General features: G+C 41.1%; 1 protein-coding gene across 4 annotated transcripts in view; it reads left to right on the forward strand.

Moving 5' to 3' along the window:
• MINDY3 (MINDY lysine 48 deubiquitinase 3) overlaps positions 1-22,971 on the forward strand; it is a 73,815-nt gene that overhangs the window by 24,361 nt on the left and 26,483 nt on the right. For all 4 annotated transcript variants that reach the window (XM_065583031.1, XM_065583033.1, XM_065583035.1 and 1 more), the window contains 2 exons: positions 8,612-8,682; positions 11,072-11,152. In XM_065583031.1, the coding sequence (XP_065439103.1) occupies positions 8,612-8,682; positions 11,072-11,152 (152 nt within the window). The remainder of the gene's footprint in view (positions 1-8,611; positions 8,683-11,071; positions 11,153-22,971) is intronic.

Below are 22,971 nucleotides of genomic sequence, written 5' to 3' on the forward strand. Positions count from 1 at the left end.
CTTTAGGTGTTGGTGCATCCTGGTGCCGCTGATCGGAGATTTTTGGTAGCAGTGCCTGGTTGGGACACGCATGCACAGTAGCTGCCTTGTGGTACTCTTGGCGCTTGCGCATCCTGACCCCCTCAGTTCTTTCTCAGCTGTCTTGGGCTGCAGATGGAGCTCCAACAGCAGTCTCTTTAAAACAACCTAAAATAGAGAAATAGAACAATTTAGATAGCAATTAGAGTTTAGTTAGTTATAGTTAGTCAATAGTGTAGCAATAGTCTTAAACTTCAGTTTATAACTATTTAGACTTCCAAAAAAAAAACCTCGGGGAGATCCCTCTCCTTCTTTATTTCTGTTTAATTAGAAAATTAGATAAAGACCATGCCAGGCTCACCTGTATTCAAAAGATGCACTTTTTGCAAGGACGCGATGCCTGTCTCAGACGGCCACTCACAGTGCGTCTGTTGCTTAGAGGAGGCACACGTTCCCCAGAAATGTGCCCACTGCAACAACCTCAAAGTCAGAGCAAGGAGAGATAGGGATCTTAGGATAATTTTTAGTCTAACAAAAAAATCCCTTACTCCTCCATCGGACGCTAGAAAGCCCCCAGGAAGGGACTCTCCAGGCACCTCCTCCCTGGATAGAGCAAGTACCCTTTCCTCCAAAAAATCAAGGAAAAGGGAAACATCACTGACTCAGGGAGAACTATTAAAGAGAAAATGGTCTCCAGCGAGATTACTACTCTTGGTGCCGATGGCCAGCAGGGTGAGCGCATTCGATGCTGCAGGCACCTCCGGCACTGTCCGCATGGAGAGTATGAACGGTAAAGGCAAGGAGTCAAGTGGTAGGCATAAGACAGCCTCCTCCTCCACGGCACCAACCACTCCCAGGAAAGACATGCTGCTGACAGCACCGAAAACGACAATGCCACCCTGGTACAGATTCCTAGGGAGCAAATACCTGCAAGACCTAAACCGCCAAGATCAGCACCAATCAAAGCCACTCACAAGAGGGTGGCACCAATGCAGGTGCCTGAACATATCTACTCGGCACTGACGACCTCGGCTCCAGACATGCTGATAACCTCCACACCAGGGTCTCCCATTCCTGGCACCGAAAAACTAGGACTCAATGTCTGTGTTGCACTTCTCAAGCAATGAGAAGGACGACATGGAGGAGGGAGTATTCTACTCTGTACACTCCTCCCTTTCCGGTACCGAACCCCAACCATCCCACACAGGTACCAGCGACCATCCTCACAGAGACCTACCCCCATGACTGGCTAACCCATAGATGTGCCCACCCTTTCCATTCCCGATGCAATGGGCACACTGGGACCCATGGTCAGCATACAGATCACAACTGCAAAGGATTCACACATCTCAAAGAAAGCAGGTACGACCCCCTACGGAGACGGCCACAGAACCCTCAGAGGCACCTGAGGACACAATAATGGAGTTGGAAGACACCACACAGGCTCTCTCACCAGAACATAACTCCCCTTCATCCCCAGATGAGTCTTCCCCACACCTGCCCACAGTAGCAGACGACTCAAAATAATTCCAAGAATTGTTTAGGAGGGTAGCACAAAGCCAAAACCTCACACTCAAAGAGGTGTCTGAGAATCAACACCAACTATTAAAGATTCTACACCCAGCATTCACAACAAAAATAGCAGTACCAGTGAACGACGTATCAATGGAACCCATGGAAATGATATTGCAAACACCAGCCATACCACCTATGAGCAAAATAACCAACACAATATTATGTCTCCAACAAAGGCATAGACTTTTTATTCTTCCACCCACAACCAAATTCCTTGGTGGTGGACGCCATAAATTGGGGGTAAATTTAAGAACACATCTCAAGACAAAGAAGCCAAGAGATTAATCTTTTTGGCCAAAAAGTATACTCGTCTGCGACACTCCGCACGGCGAACTGTACCCCCCCTCTTGGTGAAGTACGACCACGACAACTACCAAAAACTCAACGAGTTCCTACTAAATATTCCGGAGGAAAAGAAAGAAGCTGTTCCAAGCCATCGTGATGGAGGGACAACTAGCAGCCTGAACAGCACTACAAGCTTCCCTTGATACAGCAGACACAGCAACCCATACAACAGCTACCGCCATAGTCATGAGGAGAGCCTCCTGGCTACAAGCCTCAGGAATCCCATGGGAACTGCAAACCACAGTAAAGATCTCCCATTTGACAGGGAGAAATTTATTTTAATCAAAAACTGATGATATCCTGCACTCAATGAAAGACTCCCGTGCCACACTCCGTACTTGGCCATATATACACACCCAAATAGACGCAGACAATTCCAACCGTATAACAGGAACCTTGACAACCTGAACCAACTACCACAATGTCCATTTGACAGCTCCAGGCCTTGCCACCAAGCACAGAGATGTCAGCTACCACAAAACCAGGCCTCATGGTCCCAAACGCTGTCTAATAAGCCACAATTTTGAGGATTTTGTTGAGGGTCTGACCAACCTCCCACAACTCCCAGAGCAAATTACATCAAATACCCAAACTTTTGGCCACCGACTTTGACCATTTTACCTAGCGAGGGCATCCATCACCACAGACAGTTGGGTACTGGAAATATCAGGATATACCACCATCCCTTTTACACTTACACACACACACACACACACCCCTCTTCAGGGACCCTTCTCATGAGCATCTTCTGAGACAAGAAGTAAACCATCTTGTACAGCTAGGTGCTGTAGAACAGGTTCCAGTAGAATACAGAGGGAAAGGGTTCTATTCCCACTACTTTATAACACAAATGGAGGATGGAGAACATCTTAGCTCTCAGGAAACTCAACAAATTAGTTCGTATCCACAAATTCAAAATAGTCACACTGACATCAAAAATCCCAGCACTGGAAGAAGGGGATTGATTTTCAGCTCTCTACTTACAAGACGCGTACTTTCACATCACTATACACTCCGCACACAGACGATTTCTATGATTCACAGTAGGCAGAGACCACTTCCAATACAGTTCGGACTATCCACAGCTCAGAGAGTCTTCACCAAGACCCTGGCAGTAGTAGCAGTATACTTACGCAGACAGGGAATCATGATATTCCCATACTTGGACGACAGCCTGTTAAAGGGTCACACTTGAACAGAAGCAACAAACTTTACACAGAGAACTGTAACGCTCTTCCATACTCTGGGCCTACAGATAAACGAGAAGAAATCGACACTAGTTCCGGTGCAACAACTAGAATTCATTGGCCCTTACGTAGACTCAGTACAAGCAAAAGCTTCACTACCAAGGTCCAGATTTTACACACTGACCTCTCTCATATCTGTGATCAGAAGCAGTCCGACAGTCTCTGCACAAACATGCCTGCAACTATTACGACACATGGTTGCCTCTACTTTTGTAGTCAAACAGCGCATGTGTAGTTGTGCATATCTCCAGGGGTAGCTAAGCACGGTTTACATACCAGACAGACACAACCTAAACAAAATCCTGTCGCTACCACCGAAAGTCACACAGTCCCTAGAATGGTGGACAATCCCGAGCAATGTTGGAATTAACCCCTGTGCACAAAAGTCTCTGCATTCATCCTAATCACCACAGATGTCTCACTGCTCATAGTTCGAGCATACTGATGTGTAATAATGACTCCTCGGGAGACCTTTTCCCTTGGATTTTGTGGGAGTTGAAGTGTGCATCCCATCCTATCGATAAACAAATCGGTAAGAATAATAATAGACAACTGTATGTTCTACATAAGTAGACAGGGAGAAGCGCGTTCTCATTACCTATGCACAGAAGCTATGAAATTATGGAACTAGTGCATTACCCACAATATTACTATTGCTGTGTCTTACCTCCCAGGACACAATGGCAGACACATTGAGCAGACCATTTCCCTAGGAACACGAATGGGAGCTGAATGACAGAGTAGCACAACACATATTCCACATGTCCCACAGTGGGGACTAACAGACAGACCTGTTCACTACAACAAAAAACCGCACATGCCGAAGCTTTTGCTTGCGAGCAGGACTAGGACCACACTCCCTAGGAGATGCCTTCCTCATCCAATGGAATGCTCCCCTTCTGTACACATTCCCGCTATTATCCAAAGTACTACACAAGATACAGACAGAGCCAGGATCATACTGATTGCCCTGACATGGTCCAGACAGACATGGTTCCCATACCTGAACCACCTAATATGGTGCCCGCCATACAACCTTCCCATTCAACAGGATCTCCTGTCTCAGGACAAGGGTCGAATCTTTCATCCAAATCTACCAAAACTCCACCCGAAGGCCTGGCTCCTTGATGGCTCCAATGCGACAGACTAGCCTGTTCAGAAGAGGTTAAAGGTTAAAAATGTATTACTAAACAGCAGAAAAATCACCAAACGCACTACTTACCTGCATAAAGGGAAGAGGTTCACTTTGTAGTGTCACGACAAACACAGACCTGCACTTACAACACCAATCCATGAGATCCTTGAGTACTTGCTATACTTGAAACACTCAGGGCTGTCCATTAGTTCACTCAAGATTCACCTCACGGCCATATCCACCTTCCACCATAAGATTGACAGTTTCACAGCCTTCATGCATCCAATTACAAAACGCTTTCTTGCAGGAATTCAGAACATGAAGTCCGCATGGGATCTAAACTTAGTCCTCAGAGGACTTACCAGAGCCACCTTCGAGCCTCTTACTACCTGTTCACTACTACAGCTATCAATGAAGGTAGCATTCCTAGTTGCGATCACCTCAGCATGTACAGTGAGTGAGATTGGGGCCCTCATGGCTCAACTATGTGACCACACCCTAAATTTGTACCAAAGGTACCCTTATCATTCCAGGTCAGTCAACTTACACATCTCCTTGCGTTCTACCTAAAGTCATAGAATCTGTTCTCCACACTAGATGTTAGAAGAGCACTAGCATTCTTCCTATAGAGAACAAAACCTTTCCGTACGTCACCAAGACTCTGCATCTCCACCACCACTGGATGATCGAAAGGCATAGCCATTTTAAAATGGGCTATCAAAATCCATTTTGATTATTGCATCCACCTATGTTATCGGCAACAAAAGATAGAACCCCCACCAGGGATCAGAGCCCATTCAACGAGAGCCGTTTCTACCTTGACTGCTTTTCTACATAATGTCCCAATCAAAGAAATATGCCAGGCTGCCACTTGGGCTTCAGTACACGTGTTCACAAACAACTATGCAATAACGAAAAGCTTTGAGAATGATGCAATACTCGGCCTTATGATATAGTCATCAACTGTGCAACCTACTCCGGAACCCAACCTTCCATAACTGGGTACTGCTCTATAGTCACCTAAAGTGGAGCACCCACAGGGACAGCACTCTTAAGAAGAAAAGAAGGTTATTCACCTTGTGCAGTAACAGAGATTCTTCGAGATGTGTCTCCCTGTGGATGCTCCACTACCCACCCTCCTCCCCTCTACAGAGTTCTCTATATGAGCTTTACATAGAGAAGGAATTGAGTGGATCGGGATGCGTGAGCGCCAGCAGTACCACAAGGAGGCCACTGTGCACGCACATCCCAACCAGGCACTGCTACCAAAAGTCTCCGATCAGCAGCGCCAAGACGCACCAACGCCTAAAATGGAGCACCCACAGGGGGACACATCTTGAAGAACCTCAGTTACTGTACAAGGTGAGTAACCTCCTCTTTCATCTGAATGAAGCAGCTGCAAAGAGAATACATGTTATTAGTATATACAATGCTGTGCCTTTTCAAAAACAATCTGTGTATTGTCAGAACTTCTGCATTATTTCATATCAACACAAGGTGGCATTTAAGTTGCATTAAGCTTGAAGTAGCACCACTAGGTATAGCACAATAAAGGACAGAAAAAAGTGCTCTTATAAAAGGTGCAGTGCACTAAAAACTAACTACCCAGTAAAGTAATTCCAAAAATTCTTTTAGCAAAGGACTAATTTTCTGACAAGAAGCCAGAGTCAGCATAGCAGGTTACGTGTAAGCCCTCAACTATCAGAGGATCTCTTCTGTTTCCTTTCTGACATAATGTCTCAAAATAGTAGGCAGTTCTCTGTCCTGCACTGGACCTTTCACTCAATGCTTGTTTCAGGCATTTATTTTATAAAATCAGCTTCTCTCTAGATTCGGGTGACCAGATGTCCCGATTTTTATAGGGACAGTCCCAATATTTGGGGCTTTTTCTTATGTAGGTGCCTATTACCCCCCGACCCCCACCCCCCGTCCCGATTTTTCACACTTTCTATCTGGTCACCCTACTCTAGATACTATATTGAAGCTGGAAGGGAAAAAATCTCTGCCTGAAAAATGTAGTTATCCTTAATCACCCACTAGTAGAGAAGCAAGATCCACTGCATTTCAAAAAGCCCTTATCTGATGGACTGTTTTAAGACTGTTTTCAGTGTAAATTAATTTTTTTTTCACAAAGGGAATTTGATATATGGTATTAACTGGGATTATTGTAGTGATATGACCTTTTGATAGGCTAGATATTTACCTCTGTTTGCTTAGGGTCTAATTCAGCTAAAATTATCTGATGCATGGAAGCTTTTTTAGCTCTAAAGAGAGGCTATGCACCTTCTATTAGATTTTGGACTTGCCACTTTTACTTCTCAAGGAAAGTGTGATTCTGCTCAGTATATTGCCATATATAGCAATGGGGCTGTAAGTGAATAAGTGTGCTGCCTGAGCTCCAAAATGTACCAGTGCATGAGCAAGTTCTTTCCTGTCTGGCTGAATGTCAGCCTGGAAAGAATTTTAACAGCCTGTGGTCCAAAGGTACCTCCAAAATAGAGGTTAATCAGAAAGATCCTTTAGTGATAAACTTTTGATTCTACAAGGTGTAGTATCTTCAGAATACATTTCTTGTGCAACTCGGAGCAGAGAAGTCTGTTTGTAGACAACATTGGGAAAGGAAGATCGTGCATAATAACCAGTTTATGTGAATGAAACACACATCATGCGAAACTTACCCAATATCTTCTTTTGACTTATTGGAATGGATAGATAAAGGAAATGCATGGAAAAACTAACACTTCTTTCATGCAATTCCTGTAGTCAGTTTACTGCACAGGTGTTGAATTCAAGTTCTTGAAAATGCATTGCACATGGTGTCCCAAGTAAATAAGAGAGCATACAGTGCTGTCATAAAATGCGGGATTGAGTCTAATTGAAACATTATAAAAGTTCATTTTCTTTCTCTTCAGAATGTTTCCCAGTGTTACCCCAGAACTTGGCCTGTAGGTATATGCATCACAGATTGTAATCATAACATGAGTTACTATTACTAACAAATATATATTTTAGAGTTACAGTTCCCCAAAATCAAAGTAGCTTCAGTGAAATTCTCTGAAAAGTGACTTTGGATATGTCTACACGGCAGTTAAACACTGGCCGCTGACTCGGGCTTGTGGGGCTGTAAAATTGTAGTGTAGATGTTCGGGCTCAGACGGGAGCCTGGGCTCTGAGACCCTCCCCCCTTGCAGGGTTCCAGAGCTTGGGCTCCAGCTTGAGCCCAAATGCATACACCACAATTTTACAGCCTTGCAGCCTGAGCTTCCCGAGCCCAAGCCAGCTGAATCAGGCCAGCTGCGGATGTTTGTTTGCTGTGTAAACGTTACCTTAAAGACTTTACCAAACAGATCTGCTCACTGTATGTTCAGACATATGCTTGCTTTAGTGTCACAAATGTTTATTGCTTTTATTCATGTTAGAGTGAAAGCTGGATTCTACTCCTTTTGATCGACAGATTTGTTTACTAAATTTTAATCAGACCTGTGTAAACCTAGGGATGCTGTATTTTTGTCTGCAGAATGTTTATTACTGGTGGTTATTCTTGAGTAGGAAAGAACTCAGCTTGACTTTCAGATCCAAGAGAATGTCCAGCTCAGGCAAATAGCTTCCTGTTCAGAGTGGAACTACATTTCTAAAGATGCTGAAGTCTAAGTTTTAGTTCTGTATAGATTATACTTCTCAAAGATTCATCAGCTTCGGTATTTTTCATTCTTATTGTGAGGCTTTCTTTAAAAATAGTAATTCTTCAGATGATTACTACTGATACTTGAGTGCTAGTACTGGTGGTTGCACGCAATGTAATTTAAAAATGAAGTTCTCCACAGGAAAATGAAATGATGAGTCATTTATTAATAACTAATATTTTGAAACCAGTTGATTTTTGCATTGTCCACAGTGTCAATATGATTAGAGAAAAGTGGAAATTTTTGCTCCTTTCATTTTCCAAAATGGCAGTTTCAGGATGTTATTTTTTCTAGAGCATACTGGAATACTTCAGAAGAATTAGATTTACAATAAAGCAAAACTTTTTTAAAAGGACTGTCAACAGCAGACTTCTAGTAAAATTAACTGTTCATTTCAGTTGTATTCATTTATGAAAAAAACAATTTGGGGTTTGGCTAACGTCATCCGGAATTTTTTTTAAAGCTTCCAGTTGACCTGACCTCATTGCTTTTTCAATGCTTGTTTAAGTTGTATGTTTTTGTAAAATAAGGTATCTTATACCATGTCATTTTTGAAAAAATAGAAAATAACTTGTCTAATAAAATGTTTGGGTTTTGTTTTTAAACAGAACTACTTGGTATACGTAAACAGGCAACTGTAGGTTTTTTGACATTAATGGAATCTCTAAGATACTGTAAGGTAAGCTGCCTTTTTCCCCATCATTTTTAAGATGAGCTTTCTCTTGTGAGTTGCTCCTTAGCAGTATTCCATTAACACATCATCCTCTTCTGAAAATATTGCAGGTAGGCACTTCATCCTAAACTGTAGAAGAGTACAGTCTAAGAGTTATTGGTTTGTAGTATTTCTAGCCTCAAAAAGTGAAACCAAGGCTAAAAGTCTGTAATAAAATAACATTCTCTTTTTGGTTAGGCATGTAAATATATGTCTTGTGATGAGTAAACATTAAGAATTAACAGTTCGTGCTCTTCATTAATAGAATAATTAATGTATGTATTTTTGCCCTTTTCTTAGCCAAAAGAATGTTTAAATGTGAGATTCCAACCTTGCTCAAAAATACCATGCATTTTATAAAGTCCTGAACGCTTTAATTTGTACCAGAATTATAAGAAAAAGAAAAAAGTAGATACTAGCTACCCCATTCGTTAAATTAAAAAATCCCATACTTCAGTCATATGGAAAATAAAGACAAAAACGGAATAGCCAAAATGTGTAATTTTGGCAGATGTAGCATTTTAGTAGTGATGTATTTTAAAGCTAAGTTGGTGTGGTTCATTATTTGTGCATTGGTAGGAAGCTCTTAGATTTGCTTTTTACAAAGGAACTGCTTTGCAGCAAATTTAATGTAAGTAGAAGCTGGCACTGTTTTATACTTTAAATTTAAATTTAAATCCAAGTTGAGTTATGATTTTATGTATTGTAAGTTCCTTGTTCCAGTCTGTGCTGTGACTCCTAGATAAAAAAAGTGCTTGAATATTTACTTATTACTATTTCTCTGTGCCAAAAACATTGACATCCAAGGGCAGGATGCTAACTTCATGTGTGCATCACTGCATATATCAAAATCTATTTAAATACAAACTCTGGCTATTTTGATATGTGGTGATACAGAAAATAAGTCTTCAACACTAAGTTTTTATTTAAGGGGCATTAGTATGCTTTTTACTACACTTGTAATATTTTGGATGCTTTGTTAATGTTTTCTGTTTATTTGGCATGCACTCTTGTTCTGGTAACATTTGTCAAAGGCTGGCTTCTTGGTGTTTATTTTCATACTACACTGAATCCTTTTGACTTGGCTATTGCTGTATAGAGAATTGTGTAGAATTTGCATATATTTAAAAGAATATTGACTACAAACCATGAACGTTTCTTCAAAGTTTAATCACTCAAATAAAAATAGATTTAAAAAGATGCAGTGGTAGACTAAGGGAAGCATAAGTGCACCCCATGTAGTGCATATGGTGGTGTAGGGAGAGCTTTCACTTCTCAAGTGAGGGACCATCATGTTAGGTTGGCTTAATAAGGATAAAGAAATGCACCTGATTGTTCTGTTTTATTTTTGTCAGGTAACATAAATGAGTTTATAATCACAGGATCCACAGCCAAGTGCATAAAACAAATGGACTCCTACCTTAAGGGCCTGAATATACAAGCAAACACAAGAGTACAGTTACTTGCATGAACATTTGAAGGATTAGTCTCTAAGATTGTAAAATGAGATATTGCTGCTTTCTCCAACTGACACTTTCCCTTATTGAAATCTGCTCCCAATGTGCCAGGAGCAGCTATATTGTTTTCCAAATTACGCAGTGGAGTTTTGACATCCTGAGTATCCGATACTACTTTTTCCAGGACAGTTCGGAGTAGGGTGTTTGAGCAGTACAATCTCTGGAGATGAAACTGCCACATCTATTATTAAATTGGGCCAAATTGTGTGACATATTCTCTCAGGGGACAAGTTTAAAAACTCATTTAATATGCTACCTAAGATGTAGAAGTATGATGTCTACAAACAAATTACTTTTGCATTAATCAACTTAAACACCTAACCCTTTCTTGTCACTTAATCCTCCTTTTTCAAAACAAGTTGGTAATTGTAGCTTAAAAAAAAAAAAAAAGGTTCTTCTAAATAGGATCTTTTCAATGTAAATAAACTACATTCATGTTGTAAGGCTCTCTATTCAGTTGCTTTCACCCTCTTTCCCCCTGCCCCACCCCCCACTTTTTTTCCCCCCAAGCATAAACAGTGACTTAGGCCTCAGAGTTACAGCATACCACCAGCTCTTGACTTCGGTGGTGATTGAAGGCACTTGGCACTACACAGGATTGGGCCTAGTGCCATCTAATTTCCACTGATGGTTGGATTTACATGGCTAAATCACAGATCACCAATTATTAAGTGGGGGATATGGTAATCAAAAACAAATTTAGTAAAGTTTTTAAATACTACCTTCAAATTGTGACTGAATGTTAATTTTTTAATATTACAAATTGAGGGGGGGGTTATTGGGGCTTCACTATAGCTGTAAGCTAGTTTGTTTATTTGTTTTTACTGCATCTTTTCTAGGTTGGCTCCTACTTGAAATCTCCAAAGTTTCCTATTTGGATACTTGGCAGTGAAACACATCTCACAGTCTTTTTTGCCAAGGTATGATAGCTTTGGTTTTTGTTATGACCCCAGGCAGATAAATACCATATAAGTCCAAAGTTCAGATCTTGCTAAAGTGTGAGTTTCAGCTGCCTTTAATACAAAAATCGAATCACTGAACATTTAAAACAAGCCCTTCCCTTAAAAACAAGTTTCACAGTTTGTGCTATCTTTATAGTGTCTTTAAGCTTAAACTTGCATTTTAAAAAAGAGAGGTTGTTTAAGCTACTAATATATTTTAGGCTTTACAGTGCTATAGATGTTACGTCTGAGATGTTAAATTGCTATAGTTGTGGGGAGGTTTGTTTGAATAAAATATATGGGGTTTCTTTGCAATTCCACCTGTTTGGAAATATTTTTATCCATTTTTAAAGCATATGAGGTACAGAAATCTGTACTGTAAGCTCGAGTATACATACACCTCTACCCCGATATAATGCGACCCGATATAACACGTATTCGGATATAACGCAGTAAAGCAGTGCTCCGGGGTGGCAGGGCTGCGCAGTCCAGCGGATCAAAGCAAGTTCGATAGAATGCGGTTTCACCTATAACGCGGTAAGATTTTTTGGCTCCTGAGGACAGCGTTATATCGGGGTAGAGGTATACTAAATGTTTAGAATTAGTACATCATATCAGGAAAACTTTAACATTTAGGATTTAAGCTTTAACTATAAACCATTACACTTAAAGTATAAAACATTTGAGTTAACAGTTCCTAATGAACTCGTAAATCGTATGTTGAATTTTCTCTAGACACGTATTTCCATAGTTGTGGTTGAGACATTGTCCCTTGTGAGTCAAACTTTTTACCTTCTTCTCTGAAAAGCTGCTTTCTGCATAAGTGAATCTTTGATTTTAGGAAATGGCTTTTAATTTGTGGAAAGCTTTTTTGCAGTTTTGCCCATTCCTAATTCAACACTTTACAATGAAGTCTTCTTTTAGATCGTAATTCTGAAACAAGGGACAAAGTTTAAGTACAGAATTCTTTAGCTATTAAAAAATGGTCTCTGTATTATAGTTTCCAGGAGAGTTCTTCCTGCTCTCTGCTCAATCTTTGTGTTCAAATCCTCCTAAAAACTCAATTGTGATGTGAAGCCTGCATAAGGTGAAGGGCAGAATAGCCAACTTGTCAATAAATAAGAAGCTGGTTTATCAAGATATGTAGAAGTGCCATTCTGACCAGCTAAATGATCTTTTTTTCATCTTGCCTTTGTCTCCCTCTTTATCTGCTGCCTATTTGACCTTCACTTGTCATTACACATGTGATTTTTGTTAACTTAGTAACAGGGACTCTTTGCTTGTTTGAGGAGTCTCATGTTGTTGGGCATTCATAAAAGTACTAGATGATCTCCTGAGGTCCCTTCCAACCCTGATATTCTATGATTACTACTTCCGTTAAACTGTCATAAATTTTTCCTAAATTAGAATAATAAAAACATAGGACTGGAAGGGACCTCAATAGGTCATCTAATCCAGTCCCCTTCACTGAGGCAGAACTAAGTATTATCTAAACCAGGGGTTCTCAAACTTCATTTCACTGCGACCCCCTTCTGACAACAATAAATTATTACATGACTCCAGGAGGGGGGACTGAAGCCTGAGCCTGCCTGAGTCCCACTGCCCCGGGGAGGGGGGCGGGCAGGACAAAGCCAAAGCCTGAGCCCCATTGCCCCAGGTGGGGAAGGGGTTAAAGGCAAAGGATTCTGCCCCAGCTAGGGGGCCTGTAACCTGAGCCCTCTTTCAACACATCTGCCTCCTACTTCTGTCTCAACCTCAGTGCAAGTTTATAAATCTTTGCTATACAAGGCAACTCCTCCCTCTTTTCCCTGGTGACCTTCCATAGCAAATGTAGGTATTATACTTCTTATGAAGATCTAATATGTGTAGCCCTTGTGATTTCATCATAAGTAATGTAATTTTGGCCCCTGCTGGAGCCATTCTTGTGCTGAGACTAGACACTTCAACCTTCATGTGAATTTCAGCCCTGTGTGTGGTAAAACAGCTGATTGCCTTCTCCCACTTCCCTGTTTCCTGGGGGGAAGCAGCCAATGAAGAAGCAAGCAGTCCCTCTCTTCCCCCACCCATGACTAAGATGAGTTTGTGGGGCTGGGGAGCAGGAACAGGTTGGCTCTGCACCTTCCTGCCCACGCCACTCCTGTGACAAATGAGTCTGCTCCTCTTGGCTCCTTCCCCTCCCATCCCTTCATCCCTGTAACACTTGGTGTGGAAAAGGTGGTGAAGACCCCCTGGATTGGGGGAGGGGGGGCGGTAATGAAGGAAAAGGGTGTTCACAGCTTCAAGAATTCACTCCTGTTGGCATACCCCTGGGAGAGGGGGAAGAGGACCCTGCTGTAGTTGCTCCCCAGGCCTAAGAGGGGTGAAGGTGAAGGTCCCCTGGAGCTGCAGGAGGAGCAGAATTTCACTATGTGGCTTAGGGCAGACTTGATGTGAGAGTGGAGGGTGCATGATTAACTGCTGAGCTTTAAGACAGGCAGATCTGAGCACAGAAGGGGACATAACTATTTTGGAGTTTGGGGAGAAGCTGTAAGATTTACTTCATCAGGCAGCCAGTGAGAGTGTCTGTAGTGGGGACCAAAATCGCATTATTCTATGAATTTGGGAGAGTTGGCACCACTTACTGCTGCATGCGCGCTGGGAGTTGACAGGGGGAGTTAAATCAAGATAGACCCAAAACCAAACATTTAAAAAAAAAAAAAAGATTTTTGGGAGGTCTGACTGACTTTTGAACTCTGGGGGTTGGCAGTACTGGGGTGTTGACTCCTTGGTATGAGATTGAGGAAACTTTAGTAGCTCATAAGGTTTTTTAACTCTTGAAACCACAAGCAGAAAAGTAGAGTATGATCCAAGTCCCTATGCACATTCATGAAGTGCCCTGAAATTAAGAAAAAGAATCTTGAACCTGAAGCAGTAGAAAAAGAAGTCATTGGAAGGATTTATAGACAGGAAGATGGGAACAGAGCCATAGGCAAAAACGACTATCGCAACTTCATTTTGTATGGGCCAAAGTGGGTGATATGTGGATGTTTAGGAGGCTGGAGAGGAGGATCTACGGTCTGGATGAGAGGGACAGAAAGAAAAGATCTTGTGAAAGTGTCAGGATTAAGATGCTGAGTGGATGTGAGAGAAGAGGTAAAAATTGGCTGATACTTGAAATCAGAGGCATGAGTGACAGGTATGTTGAGCACTGGCAGAGAATCATGGGAGTTTTGTAGAAAGATCGCGAGGAGTTTTAGCTGTTGGTAGTATTCAGAACTTCTGCTAACAAGTTTGAATTGGATCAGGCTACTGAGGCACTTGCTACCTCTTGCAAACTTTACAAGTCCCCTGTTCGGATCAGAAGTAGGCAGGGCTTCATGAGGGATCACTGTCTAGGTATATGAAGAGGAAATACTGTCTCCAGCATTCTGAAGCATTCTTAATCAAGATTTACAAACTTCAACACAGAGGTCATTAAGCTGAACAGGTACTGCATATTTTACTTATGAATCTTTGTGGCATTTGCACTTAGAGAATCAAGTCAACATGGTGAAAATATTTCTAACTGGTTTCAGAAATCAAAAACAAAGCTGTTTTGAATATTTGTAAGTTTTCTAAGGTTGCTAACTAACCTTATCACAAAGTGCACACTGTAAGTATAAACATCTAAGGTTATTGTTCATGGTTGGGTGATGTAGACCAGGGTTCTCAACCTTTTTCTTTGAGGCCCCCCGTAACATGCTATAGAAATTCCAGGGCCCAGCAGGGAGGTGGGTCTCGGCTCCACGGGATGCCGGGGCTTCATCCCCGTAGTTCCACTCCTGGCTTCAGCTCTGCTGGGGCTTGGGGTGCCTGCCTTCAGCCCTGCTGGGGCTCGGGGTTTCAGCCTTGTGGGGGGCCACAGATCCCTGGTTGAGAACGGCTGATGTAGACCGTGAAAATGTATCTGTATATATGCCCTTAGGAGAATAAGCAAATTATTTCTTTTTGTAAAAAGATTTCTTATCCGTTTTCTTTGGAAGATGGATGTTAGCTGTTACACTTAAAGTTCCAACTTCCTGGAAGTCCAAACCAGACCTTAGACCTTAGAGGTGTGTTACATATCGTCACATGGCACGTGTTAACACTGGATACAGCACAGCACTTGTCAAAGAACTCACCCATTTCAAGATCAAAATCGCTGATATCACAGGACCATCTGTCGCAAAGTGATCAAGTTACTGTGGAAGGATCAATCTTTCTCCACTCCAGTGGTCCACACTGAATTCAGGGTGTGGTGTTTTGTTAGAGGTTGTCAGACCGCTTTAAGCACACGGAACCCCATCTCTCCACACTTACTTTACGCTTGGCTCCAACATTGTCGTGGACACCTATCCGTCATTATGGCCTTCCCACCATCAGAAGGAGCATTACCTGCGGAAAAGGATGCATTCTGCCACCAGCTAGCAGCAAAGCCAGTCAATTCTGCTAGTGCTCGGAGACTTCAATGCTGTGACTGGCTGTAAATTAAATGGGTGTGAAACTGTGCCAGCGTCCTTCAGTTCAGGTTCCCCAAATGACAATACCATCCAGCTTTTTAACATTGTGTGCCCATGAGGGCTTGTCTGTCATGGGTTTCTGGTTTAAGCACGCACCTTAATCATCACTGGCCTTGATTTTCATACAATGGATGTGCCATGAAGGAAATTAATCACATCCTCATCAAAAACCACTCCATAGGGAAATCTCCTTAGGTTTAGAAGCACCAGCAAACTCAAACCATAGACTACTTGTGCAGCTCTCTGCATTTTCCAACTCCTCACAAGCCAGATGTCCACCAACAGTACAACATCCAGCATCTATCCGAGGATCCTGTTGAAGCAGCAAAATACACAAGGCCATCGAGGATCACATATGTAAGCTCAGTACCGTATCAGATGATGTGGAGATCATCTGGACTTGGTTTACCTAATGCTGTATTACATGCCATGGCTAAATCAATGTCAGACACTTGTGCAAGAAACCTTGGCTTTCTGAAGAGGCCTCTGATATATTAGCAAAGAAGACGGGAGCATGCAAGCAAGAAGATGTCTAGGAAAGTAAAAGGCTGAAAGGCATTTTCTGGGCCATGGCCACATGTGACCATGAGATCTACATCAACTACCTGGCTGATGAAGCAGAGGACAGCCTAAAGTACAACAATCTGCCTTCTGCTTTCAGAGCCATTGCATCTGTCTGGCAGCCATAAACAGCCTTCTGACATACCTATCCCAAAACCAAATGGCTGTTCCTGCTCATTGATGGACAAGGTCCTGGACAGAGAGAAAACACATTATGAAAGTGTGCTGACCCACACACCTGTTCACAACTGTCCAGAGCTATGTGATCTAGCAAACAGTGTGGCTGCAGACTTGGGACAAACACTGATACTCCATCACCTGAAGTAGGCTATCCAAAAGTTATGGAATAGACATGCTACTGGACTTGATATTCAGTTCAAGCTGCTCAAAAATGCCTTGAAAATCGGTGCACATGTGCCTGCATCAACTGCTTTTAAAACTGGGCATGAGGCAAAATGCCAGCAGAATGGAAAGATGGAAAAAATCTTGCAGCAAATGTTGCAGCTGCAGGCTGATCTCATTGTTATCAGTTCCTGGAAAGATTTTTTTGCTCATGTCCTGCTTGGTAGGATGCAGCCACTCGTTAACAAACATTATCCACAGCAATCAGTTTTCATTGTTGAGCAGTCCACAATGGAAGCTGTCCTTACCCTTTGGCTTCTGGCTGAGCTGCACTGAGAATTTAACCACACACTTTCTGTGGTACACCTCTACCTTGATATAACGTGACCTGATATAACACGAATTCAGTTATAACGCGGTAAAGCATGCTCGGGGGGGGGGGGGCTGCACGCTCCAGTGGATCAAAGCAAGTTCAATATAACACTGTTTCACCTATAACGCGGTAAGATTTTTTTCAGAGTAGCAGCCGTGTTAGTCTGTATCCGCAAAAAGAAGAACAGGAGGACTTGTGGCACCTTAGAGACTAACAAATTTATTAGAGCATAAGCTTTCGTGGACTATAGCCCACTTCTTCGGATGCATCCGAAGAAGTGGGCTATAGTCCACGAAAGCTTATGCTCTAATAAATTTGTTAGTCTCTAAGGTGCCACAAGTCCTCCTGTTCTTCTTTTTAAGATTTTTTTGGCTCCCGAGGACAACGTTATATCGAGATAGAGGTGTATATAGCAACATCAAAGTGGTATTTGAATCAGTTTACAGGTTAGCACTTTGTCTCACGCAGAGCCGACTTGGCATTCCAGATGTGCATAATCTTCACACCAGTATTGACAAGTGTTTGCATTGGTACATGGCTTTGTCTGTTTCTATCCAACCTTGGGTGCAGCAAGGATGCATTCTCGCCCCGGCATTATTTTGTCAAGCTATCAGCTAGATATTAGGATTTGCTGCTCCACATGTCCGAATCCAGGTTGCCCAAGAAGTGTTCATTGACCAAGATTATGCCGACAACGCAAACCTGCTTATGGAGAGATTTTTTATATGCTTATTATAGAATTAATTTGTAATGCTTATTATAGAATTTCAGCCCTGCCCACCAGGGTCTCAGAGTCTGCCCACACTATCAGGTTGAACATCTCATGGCAGAAGGCCAATGTCCAGAACCTTGGAACTGGGCCACCAGAACCCCAGTGCAAATTGGCTCAGGTATGGGTTCAGGTACCATGGAGTATTGACACATTCATCTACCTACTCTGCAAGCGGAGTTCAAACAGTCTCAGAAAACTGGACATTCTTTGACGAATAGGTCTCACCGCCTCCTGCACAAAGTTAATGTCTTTGCATTGAGACAAAGTTCAAGACCTATCAAACCTGTGTACTTCCCATATTGCTAATAGACATCAGAAACCTGGACACTCTCTTATAGGCAGACTTGGCAGCTAGAAACATTCCATTTGTGCTGTCAGCACCAAATCCAGAGCATAAAATGGCTTGATTTTGTACAAAATCTCATAATCTCAGAGATCTGACTATCCTTCTATCACTCATTATGGTCAAAAGTGGTGTGGCATACTTTTCAGCCTTGTCGCCAGGATGGACACACAACACCCTAACACACTGCTCTCAAACTCTCCATTGATGCGTGAAGAGGTGCACGCACTGTCCCTACCTGGTGCCACCTGCGGGGCTGCCCCAGAGATTTGTTGATTTGACGGATTGAGCCAGATCTGGGAACTTCACTAACCTACTACGACACCATCAACGGTGGTCACTCTGGCTGGCACAGAAGTCCTCGGTAGACTGTGTTGATTTGATGACTTGAAGTGGTTAATTACAAATGAAATTAATTGCATTCATTGATTTGGGGGGATAGGAGAGTAGTGCTTTGATGAAATCACTTGTCATTCATGTGTGCAAGTTCAAGATGCCTTTAAAGAATAAGATTTTTGGTTCTTAACTTGGATTCCTTCTCCAAAGATGTACATTTTAGTACAGTCACACTGAGCTAGAATAGAGATGGAATATCCCTTTTACTTTATCTTCCCACAGCCTTTCCAAGCCTAGATGAAAAGGCTTGTAAATCAAGAGTCAAAATATACCAGATTTCTCTCTCTCTCTCTCCCCCCCCATTCCTATTTGATCTTCACGGGAACAAAGTTCATTCTAAAAATTCTAATTAAAACTCTTGCTCCAGTTCGTATTGTACGAGGCCCTTTCCAAAATAAATAAACAAACAAACAAAACACCCTTTATAGATGAAACAAGATAATTTCCCATGACAAGCTAAACATTCAAGTAAATATAATTGAGGCGCTTCAGAAATTTTCCAAAGTTATAGGGAAAATGCAATTAAGTGTGTGCTGAAATGTAACCACCTATTTTAACATTTTAGTCTATTTAAAATCTGGCTAGAAAAGTGACTACAAAAATCTTTTTTTTTTCCTTTTTCTTTAATTCAGTGTGGGTGCTTTGTCTTCAAATCATATTCTCTACTTAACTGTCGTCATTACATATATTCTGCATTTTCCAAAGCAACAAAATAGTAATTTTCAATTCAAGTTTTTATTGGAGATACATGAAGGAGAGCATAGTTTAATTTCAGATCAGTTAGCAGTGTAGCCAGTTAAAAATACATCTTCTGACTTGTAAAATGGGCAAATTTGATATTGAAGTACATTGAGAATAAATATTGGAACTCCACAATGTAATTTATGGTCTTCTCTGACTATAACTACAAGATTAATTGGCACATTCTGTTATCATTTTATGGTTTGGTGTAATTTTTAACTTCAAAAGGTTGTAGTAATAAATATATAAAATCACTTTGTCATGAAAAGTTTAGCCACCATATAAAATGGAATATTTGAATAAAAATCATTGATGCCAAATTTTTAATGGACGTTTCTGCACATTTCTAAGCAAAGCATTATTGAATATTTATTTTAATCTTTGGACTCATTCATAAGTCCAATCGCATTCTGTGCAAAAGACATCAGAAGTATTCAGTTGTCTTAGTAATTAATTTTAATGTAACTTTAATAAGACATCTGAAGGTTTTTTGCAGAGAATGAGGTAAGAAGATTTATGAATGAGTCCACTGTAATTTGAAGTATTTGGCATGGCCCACTTCTAGTGGATGAACAGCATACAATACCTCTATATACCTGACATCTGAGATGTTGAGTTATAAAAACATTTCAGCTTTCTCACTTTTTTTTTGTAGAGTACACAGAATGGCTTGCAAGTATTGAACACATCAAATGCACTGCTAAATACACCTTTCTTACTTTGTAAGTCACTGTGTACAGTATATTAGCCTACCACATAGCAGAGAAGGCTGTGAACATCATTGTATCATTCTGTATCCTTTTTTAGGTGTCAAACCAATGTTGGTTCCAGCCATGTTTGGTACAATAGAAGACATTGGGCCTGACTCATCACATGACGGGTAGATATTTTGCTTTTCAAAGTTGGAAGAATAAACATCCCAATTGACTGAAAATTGATGGGTTAAATGATAGTTCTAGCTTTAAATTGATATTTATAGAAACTCAGCACATAAATGTAAACCAATTGTTCTTTGTTTCTGCAAATTTGTGCCCCACAAAGTGGAAAAACAAAGCCACTCTTCTGCAAGGCTCCTTTCCCCAATGGTATGTCTGAGTCTTGATTGTCAGTGTGGTACTTTCAGTTTAAGTGCTATGGACTTGTGGGTCTTTCTGAATATTTTACAAAACTCCATCTTGCTACTCTAGCCACTGTTTCAGTTTTTCTCTGAGCCATGACTAAAGGCATGGTATTTTAAAGAAAAATCTGATTTATTTTTTTTAAATGACTGAGGATTCATTTACCATTCTATTTTTAATACTTTTTGGTGGTTCTCCTTAGCTCCATTAAAGGCTTTCTCCACTCCTAAAGGCTTTCTTGTGCATAGGGATAAAATGATTTTTTTTAAAGGCAAAATGGAAACTCAGTCTTTAAAAGCTGCTTTGACTGTCCTTCAGAGATGCAAATCTAAAATGGTAGCCAAGATCTCATGTGAGACTATAAAATTCTTTAGCTCAACTGTTGCCTGCTTCAGTTTCTTTGTAGCCTCTAGGTACAGGAATTTGCTAGGCAAGGCATATGTATAAATTAAAGTAGTAACACAATGAGCTTACAAGCCTCAAGCTAATCAAGGCATAAGGCCAAAGCAGCTAACCAGGAGTAACCAATAGATCATAAGAGATCCAAAGATAGAATGCTGTAATGATTAAACTGCTCACAGGTAAACACAAGATACTAGTTTATACCAACTTGGGATATTTTAAGTTAGGAACATCAGCAGATGTCCAACCACAAGAATAACATAGTAACTAATTGACATACAAGATAATAAACTTTAAGTAAACAGATTAGTAACCTACGGGAGAAGGGCACCCCAACATTCGTAGGGTGAGGAAATACAAATAAGGAAAAGGGGATGAAACACCTACAGAATATTCATTAGACATAGTGGTATTAATGTAACACATTATAAAAGCTGTATACCAGTCTGCGTGCTTTGGGAGAAGCCAGGACGACAATCGCTGATGATGGTGACGAGGAATGTGATGATTGAGATAATCAATATAATTCATACAAAATCAATAGATTGAGCCAACATGATGTCACTGTAATCCACTTAATCTTCAGTATATTTTTTCTATATTTGAGATTAGTCTCCATCTGTTGCAGCAGCTAGCATCACTGCAAACCCTCCAAGCAGAGGTACAAAAGCCATGACTTGCACCAGCTGAGTTTACCTATTTTCAGCACACAAATGCAGCAACACTTGATTGCAGATCACTGTATACCAAGCATAGATAAGGCCTTAGTTCTTGTAAATATTAATCTGGTTTTAAGTGAGTGGAAGGCAAGGAAGAGTTGTTTAAGAAGACAATGTAACAATCACTTCTTTACCTACTAAATTTGAACAGTCCATCTTTCAGAGATAGGTCTAAATGAATGTCCTTGTACTTGTGAAAAGATAAGAGGGAGAAGAGAGAAGCTGTGTTAGACTGTTTCAATGAAGAGGCTATCTCAGCACTCATAGCTAACCTTTTCTCTATTTATCATGCATGGTCTTTCAACAAGCTTTTGAACTATCGTGAGTCTGTAAACTTCATCTAGACCAGGGATTGGCAACCTTTGGCACGCGGCCCATCAGGGAAATCCACTGGCGGGCCGGGACGGTTTGCTTACCTGCAACATCCGCAGGTTTGGCCGATCACAGCTCCCACTGGCCACAGTTCGCTGTTCCAGTACTTATGCTGCTATATGTATAGTGATTGGTTCTGTTCATTAGATTTATTTCAAATTAGCAAAAATACATTTTAGAAGAGTAAGATTTATTCAAACATTCCCTCACGATATGTACTTTTCAAGAGATCTTAGAAGTATAACTCACTGTACTCCAAAATACTGTTTTTAATATTTGCTGCTGTTAACAGGAGAGACTGAGATGCCTAGGGTGTGATAGACTACAATGTCACTTCTTTCCATTTCCCATATTTAATATAAAGTAAAATGCATACACTATAGGTTCTCAAACTGTCCTAGTGTGGGGAACACCCCTAACATTCCAAATCGCATACGTCACCTCCCCTCTTACTTTGCGATCCCTATGGCAGCTGTTTACATGATAATGCTATTAGGAGGTTTTTTTACCAGTCTCTTAAAGTGACTTAACAGTTGGAAATGAAGAGAACCAACACTGTGTGACCAGTTAACTCTGTCTGGATTAGTTTGAGAACTGATGGCACAAACACCCTTTATTGCTTTTCATTTAGAAAATGAGTGCTAGCTAATGATTCTCAGTTGGGAAGTGCTGACTATTGGTAGAAGATTGTCCTAAATTATTATTATTTTTTTTAAATTACAAAATGAAATGGGACACATCCATCAAAGGTGTCTTCCCTCCACTTAGCTGGAAGTCATAAATGTAGTGTACAGTTCCAAAAATAAAAGCCTTTGGAATATAATTACTGAATGTCCATGAGTAGTAATTTGAAGTGAGAATTTTATTGGTTTTCAGAATATAAAGAGTTAATCTTTAGGGTCTGTCTACACTGCAATAAAAAACTCATGGCACCAATTTTCAGAGCCTAGGTCAGCTGACTTGGGCCTCTGGATTTCAGGCTGCGGGGCTAAAAATTGCAGTGTAAACATTTGGGCTTGGGCTGGAACCCAGGCTCAGTAACCCCTCCCTGCTTGCAGTGTCTAAGTCCAGGCTCCAGCCTGAGCCTGAATATCTACACTGCAATTTTTAGCCCCCCTGCTCAAGCCCAAGTAAGCTGAGCC

The sequence above is a fragment of the Chrysemys picta genome, chromosome 2 (genome assembly GCF_011386835.1).
Source record: "Chrysemys picta bellii isolate R12L10 chromosome 2, ASM1138683v2, whole genome shotgun sequence".
Lineage (NCBI taxonomy): Eukaryota > Metazoa > Chordata > Testudines > Emydidae > Chrysemys > Chrysemys picta.